Source organism: Portunus trituberculatus, chromosome 41 (genome assembly GCF_017591435.1).
Source record: "Portunus trituberculatus isolate SZX2019 chromosome 41, ASM1759143v1, whole genome shotgun sequence".
Classification (NCBI taxonomy): domain Eukaryota; kingdom Metazoa; phylum Arthropoda; class Malacostraca; order Decapoda; family Portunidae; genus Portunus; species Portunus trituberculatus.
Window position 1 is genome coordinate 8,270,988 of NC_059295.1, and position 7,500 is coordinate 8,278,487.

The 7,500-nt window shown below is 44.8% G+C and overlaps 1 protein-coding gene across 1 annotated transcript in view; it reads left to right on the forward strand.

Annotated features, from left to right (window-relative positions):
* LOC123516657 (uncharacterized protein DDB_G0271670-like) overlaps positions 1-1,104 on the forward strand; it is a gene marked incomplete at its 5' end in the record, with an annotated part of 22,956 nt that extends 21,852 nt beyond the window's left edge. The window contains one exon of the mRNA XM_045276259.1: positions 946-1,104. Coding sequence (XP_045132194.1) covers positions 946-1,104 — 159 coding nt within the window. The remainder of the gene's footprint in view (positions 1-945) is intronic.
* Between the last annotated feature and the right edge of the window lie 6,396 nt (positions 1,105-7,500).

A 7,500-nucleotide genomic window follows, 5' to 3' on the forward strand; every position in this document is an offset into this window, starting at 1 on the left:
TATCAGTCTGTGAGTCACTTATCCGACACCTTATAGGTATTTATAATTCATTGAATCATTACCTTTGTCGTAGTGCCAGCGTGATTTATTGAGTCAAATTCATGTTAAAGGCTACGCCAACCAAGCGCAAGATTGCATGACTGGAGTAACTGCCGAAAGACAATTTGCTGGTTTGCCAAAATAACAGACATAAGTTGCAGAAATTTTACCTTCAACAAAATTCTCGTGATCGAGCGTCCATACGTGTTCACTCACAGCCAGTGCGCTCGTTGAGGCATCAGGGCGCGCAGAAGTAAATAACACAATGCCCTATCTTATAGTTTTAAAGTTTAACATAAGGAAGTAGCTTGAAGAACTAACACACACGAGAGAGTAATCTGGCCAATGCTCCCGCTGCGGCGGTAAAACAAAGTAAGCACGTGGACTTCGTAAGGAGGTCCGCTGCTCTTGATGGAAACATTCCTTCATCTTTTGACTTACAGTACCTGTAGTTTTTCTTTTTTATAAGGAATATCATATTTTAAAGAATTCTAAGGCAAAGAACGGTAGCAAAATATAGTAAGACAGCGCTGAAAGTTCCTGTGAAAGGAATAAAAGGATAAACATGCTATTGTTAATTCTTGCCTTGAAAAGATGAGCAGAATAGGGATGGGACTGAAGTGAACTCAGTGAAGTAGTAATCATTGAAATAGCAGTGCAAGACAGCAAAAAATGCAACAGTATAACTGACTGCAAGAAACTAAAGTTAGTAGGTTGAATTTGGTATTAGACAGCTGATGACGACCCAGTTTAGAAGAGGATTGTCTATGAAGCCTCTGAACACAAGCATAATGCAGTCAATATACAAGTGACCTTGATCTTTGTGAGGAGACGCCACCTTGTAAGTAGGAAGAGGATTTGACCAAGGAGACACAGAGCTGATATACTCCATGAAAATTCATTTAGAAAGTTAAAGATATGCATTTTCACGTCACAGTTTCAGAGAGGTTCATGCTGACAGTGGTTGGATGTGCAGGAAGTGGTCGGCTGGGTGTTATTACTGGAGAGGAAAACGGTTATCGGAATGGTTGCTGCGTTGAGAGATTAAGGAACTGCAACTTTTGAATCACCGAAGATCACACGGTTCTTTCTGTAACCAATTCGGAGATTATGGAAAGATCGGATGTTTGAAGCTCTGTGGTGTCTACTCGTGAGTCATTCAGGTTCTGGTGAGAATAGTGTGGTCATGATGTTATGAGATCTTGCATGTGTGTGTGTGTGTGTGTGTGTGTGTGTGTGTGTGTGTGTGTGTGTGTGTGTGTGTGTGTGTGTGTGTGTGTGTGTGTGTGTGTGTGTGTTTCCCAGAAAGTCTGAGTTTCGGCTCGTCTCCACTTTTGGCCAGACATGACTCGTTTCTTACCATCACCACCACCACTACCATCACTACAACAACCACCACCACGACCATTCAAGGGACCCACATCCTTGTCTCCAAGCCTCACACCACCAAGGAGGCGCTTCAGGTGTGGAAGGTGCGAGGAGAAGAAGAGAAGGAGAGGAGGGAAGGAGGACAGTGCAGAGGAGGGAGAAGGACAGGGAACGGGTACCTGGCGTGAGTGAAGAGGTTCGTTTATTTATCCTGAGAAGGTCCTTTGCTTTCCCTTCTCCTCCTACCATCTTGTTCCTCCTCCCCTTATCCTCCTCCTCCTCCTCCTCCTCCTCCTCCTCCTCCTTCTCCTTCCCCTTCTCTTCTTCCTCCTCCTCCTCCCCTTCCTCCTACATACACAGGTGCACATGACGAAAACATCAGCCCCGCCATTCTCAGCCCCCTGCCGTCTGGATGGACTCAAGAGTTTCGTCTGTTGCCAAAAATCATGGTAATGGTGTGACCTTGAGCGTCCCGTGGCTACTCCCCGGGTTGTGTCCAGCTCTTCCTCATAATTACCGTGATATTAATGCTTCTTGTGCTTTCTCTTTGGGCGTAAGGAGGCCGAGAAAAGATGTGGCGTGGCGGCTGGCGGAGGAAGGGAAGATGCGGCAGGTTGTGGGTAATTATCCCTCTACAGGTAGATGAATTACACCTGCCCTTCCCAGGCTCTTTCCGCCACCAGCACAGATACCACGAGTTGGTGTCCTGAAGAGAAAAAACTCCTCAAATGATATGATTTAACACTGATAAAAACTGGGATAGAAAATATCAACATTCAATAACCTTTTACTACTTTTGACAGATACTTGTTACTTCACCGCAGTAATTGAGACGATTTCACTAAGGAAATTAAACAGCAGCTATTAAAAGCTTTGAACAACGTAAACACTCCAGCTGCTGCCAGTGAATTCTTGCGAAATTTTCTTCGAATTCTACACAAAGGAGGAATTAAAGCAGCCAAAGAACTAAGGCAAGGAGGCGCTCTCATCCTTCACTGAATCCACCATAACCTACACCCACCTTGAATATCCTGGCCTGGCCTCCCGCTCCTCGCCGCCTCACGCTCCCTGGCCGCATAAGTACAGTTACGGGCATCACAGGTGAAATAAGCGTGTGCGTAGAAGAATAGCCTGGTCATTTCAGCGACGACCCGAATAAATTTGCTGAGATGCATTTAATGACCCAAAACAGCAGCTCTTTACCTAAGCGGGCAGGCGTTACTCCTCCTGACTCATCTCTCCTCTCTCTCCTCTTTCCTCCCTCCCTGCTTCCCTATACCCCGATCCCCCACCGACACCTGCCTCACCTGTAATAATAATTAGTTGAGGAGCCGCCGTAAATCTTCCGTCACACCATTATGTTGGCCTCCAGTCTTAAATTGTTTCATTAGATCACATGACGCTTTTCTGCCTCCTCTCTCTCTCTCTCTCTCTCTCTCTCTCTCTCTCTCTCTCTCTCTCTCTCTCTCTCTCTCTCTCTCTCTACCTGTGGGCTACCTCTCCCCCGACTCCATAACTTCTGCTGCCTCATACCGTCAAATTAGTTACTGATTCTCACACTCGCCATCACCGACAAACCTCCGCCACGCAGCGTCGCCGTTACGTCTTGACCCATACGCCCCTGCCCCATGCGTGTGTGTGTGTGTGTGTGTGTGTGTGTGTGTGTGTGTGTGTGTGTGTGTGTGTGTGTGTGTGTGTGTGTGTATCCGTCATTCCAAGCACTTTTCTACCTCAGTTTACCTATGTCTTCCTTCTATCTATTTGTATGTCCGTCTTGCTATCTATTTACTTAACATTTCTCTCGCTCTCGCTCTCTCTCTCTCTCTCTCTCTCTCTCTCTCTCTCTCTCTCTCTTTGTAAGTGCATGTATATTTATCTACGGAGCGCCATCCATCTACCAGTCCTCCTCCTCCATCTCCTCCTCCTCCTCCTCCTCCTCCTCCTCCTCCTCCTCCTCCTCCTCCTCCTCCTCCTCCTCCTCCTCCTCCTCCTCCTCCTCCTTCCGGGCAACAGTCAACAAGGAGACGTGAGGAACCTGCCCGCCTCTTGTTTACTCCGAGAGTTGGTGCATCTCTCTCTCTCTCTCTCTCTCTCTCTCTCTCTCTCTCTCTCTCTCTCTCTCTCGACATATCCATATTCTTTTTCTATTCATTCAACCGATGTTTAAGGAAGAGACATACACACATTCAGACAGACAGACAGAGGTATAGACCGACTGACAGACAGACAGACAGACAGACAGATATGAAAGGACAAATGGTCATGAAGATGACAATGAATATAATACAGAAAATTGTGATGTGCATGAGAGAGAGAGAGAGAGAGAGAGAGAGAGAGAGAGAGAGAGAGAGAGAGAGAGAGAGAGAGAGAGAAAACCAGTCTTACAAGAGCCCTTCACGTGTTTATATGATGGGAGTACAAACAGAGGGTCCACCTGGCGTCAAGAGTGGCGAGGAGTGGGAGCCGCCATGTTTGCACTCCGCCAGGTTAGGAAGAAAAGGCTGCTGTGTTTGATGAAGAGGTGCCACTTGGCTTCCACTAATCGGACGAAAGAAACGCCACACTTGTTGGAGGATGCTGCCAGTGTGTGTGTGTGTGTGTGTGTGTGTGTGTGTGTGTGTGTGTGTGTGTGTGTGTGTGTGTGTGTGTGTGTGTGTGTGTGTGTGTGTGTGTGTGTGTGTGTGTGTAAGAGAGTGTGTACTTATACTTCACTATATATAAGCATGTTGGTGATATCTCTCTTTACATTCCTTTTAAACCCATTTTAATTGCTTTATGTCGGTTCATACACGCACAAATAACCAGATATCTTACAAGAGGTAAAGAGTTTGGGTCTGAATACAAAATTCATTCGCAATACATAAGAAAGAAAACGTTAATACTTCAGCCAACCAGAGGGTGAAAGGCTGGAAGCTTAATCCTGTCACACTGATGTCATGCTCGCGTGTCCTCACGTAAGAAAATTACCAACCCAGCGTGATAAAGTGCAATTGTAGTGTAGCACATTACATTCCTCTATTTCAAGTTTTCATACAGTAATATCTTTATGGGACTTGTTTCCCGCAAAGCACATGTTGTTTCCTACTGTCATGTTTCCTACCGACATGCTACCAGAGGGAGGCTGATGGACCCATCCATTTTTCTATTTTGTAGTAGTAAGAAGACAGGAGAATATTCTCATTATAGACTGAAGTCTTTAGGTCTCTCTCTCTCTCTCTCTCTCTCTCTCTCTCTCTCTCTCTCTCTCACACACACACACACACACACACACACACACACACGCCCGGTAGCTCAGTGGTTAGAGCGCTGGCTTCACAAGCCAGAGGACCAGGGTTCGATTCCCCGGCCGGGTGGAGATATTTGGGTGTGTCTCCTTTCACGTGTAGCCCCTGTTCACCTAGCAGTGAGTAGGTACGGGATGTAAATCGAGGAGTTGTGACCTTGTTGTCCCGGTGTGTGGTGTGTGCCTGGTCTCAGGCCTATCCGAAGATCGGAAATAATGAGCTCTGAGCTCGTTCCGTAGGGTAACGTCTGGCTGTCTCGCCAGAGACTGCAGCAGATCAAACAGTGAAACACACACACACTCACCACCGGAAAGCGGCGAGGCAAATGGGCAAGCCACTTAATGTGTAGCCCCTGTTCATCTAGCATTAAATAGGTATGGGATGTAACTCGAGTGGTTGTGGCCTCTCTTTCCCGGTGTGCGGAGCGTGTTGTGGTCTAAGTCATATCCGAAGATCGGTCTATGAGCTCCGTAATGGGTAAGGCTGGCTGGGTGACTAGCAGACGACCGTAGTAGTGACTATACACACACACACACACACACACACACACACACACACACACACACACACACACACACACACACACGTTTGATAAAGTGCCACATGAAAAATGACTGTGGAAGTTAGAGGAGAAGGGTGGCTTGAAAGGAAGCACATTGAGATGGATGGAAAATTATTTGAGGGGGGAGAGAAATAAGGACGGTAGTTAAAGATATGAAGTCCAAGTGGAGAGCAGTAGAAAGCGGAGTGCCACAGGGGTCAGTATTGGCGCCAATACTTTTTCTCATATATATAAACGACATGCCAGAAGGAGTGAACAGCTACATAAATCTGTTTGCGGACGATGCGAAACTGTGCAGAGTTATAAAACAAAAAGAGGATTGTGAAATACTGCAGGAAGACCTAAATAAGATGTGGGAATGGAGTAAAAAGTGGGAGATGGAATTCAATGTGGACAAAAGCCATGTCATGGAAATGGGAAAGAGTGAAAGACGACCAGTGGGAATCTATAAGATTCCCACTAGAGAAAGTAAAAAAGGAAAAGGACTTGGGAGTGACGATGGAAGAAAACAATCAACCAGTAAGCCATATTGATAGAATTTTCAGAGACATATAATTTGCTAAGGAATATTGGATTAGCATTTCACTACATGGACAAAGAAATGATGAAGAAATTGATAACTACTATAATAAAACCCAGATTGGAATGTGCAGGAGTAGTGTGGACCCTCATAAAAGAAACACATAAGGAAGTTGGAGAGACTACAAAAATGGCTACAAGAATGGTTCCAGAATTTGAAGGGATGACATATGAGGAGAGACTAAAGGCTATGGATCTACCAACCCTGGAACAGAGAAGGAGAGAGGGATCTGATACAAGTTTATAAATTGATTAACAGAATGGATCAAGTGGATAATGAGAAACTGATCCTGAGAGAAGAATATGACATTCGAAGCACAAGATCGCATGGTAAAAAGCTGAGGAAGGGAAGATGTCTGAGAGATGTTAAAAAATATAGTTTCCCGCAAAGATGTGTTGAGACTTGGAACGGTTTGAGTGAGGAAGTGGTGTCAGCAACGAGTGTGCATAGTTTTAAAGAAAAATTGGATAAGTGTAGATATGGAGACGGGACCACACGAGCGTAAAACCCAGGCCCTGTAAAACTACAACTAGGTAAATACAACTAGGTAAATACACACACACACATACACACACACACACACACACACACACACACACACACACACACACACACACACACACACACACACACACACACGTACTAGGTCAACACGCTCGTCTCACAAATGAGGAGACTGAGTTCCTGGAGCAGCAAGACTCTGTAGGCATGGGTGTGAGCTGAGGGGTTGCAACCTCAGCATCCTGGTGTGTGGTGTGTAGGTGTCTCAGTCCTACTCAAAGATGAACTCTGACCTCTTTCAATAGAACAACAACTCACTGTGCCATGAGAACAGCAGACGACAGTGGTTAAAACACACACACACACACACACACACACACACACACACACACACACACACACACACACACACACACACACTTTGAAGGATAGGGAAATGAGAACTGTGATCAGAGACACATATTCATCTTGGAGTAAAGTAACTTATCAATGCAATGCAACTTATCAATGTGTTAGCCCCATCATGTTTCAAGTTTATGTAAACGACATTCACATTGGGATAAACAGCTATATGAATTTATTCGCTGATGATGCAAAGTTGCTAAAAGTTATCAAAACCAGAGAGGACTGTCTACTGTTACAGGAAGATTTAAACAAGATCTATGAATGAAGCAAGAAGTGGAAATTGGAGTTTAATGCCAAGAAATGTCACATAATGGAACTAGGAAAGAGTAAGAGAAGACCAGTATGGAACTATTTGATGGGACAAGAGCAAATAACGAAGACAAATGAGGAAAAAGATCTTGGAGTGATCATACAAGAAAATCTGAGCCCTGATAAACACATAAACAAGATATTTGGACTATCATATAAGATGTTGACTAATATAAGAGTGGCATTTCATTACATGGATAAAGATATGATGAAAAAAATCATCACAAGCATGATACGCCCCAGGCTGGAATATGCAGCAGTGGTATGGTCTCCGAGCTCTAAAAAAGATATAAGAAAACTGGAAAGGATACAGAAGATTGCTACAAAGATGGTGCCGGAATTAAAGGACCTCACATATGAAGAACGACTGAAGGAAATGGGACTGCCAACCTTACAGGATAGAAGAGAACGTGGGAACCTAATAACAATGTATAAGATAGTAAATGATATTG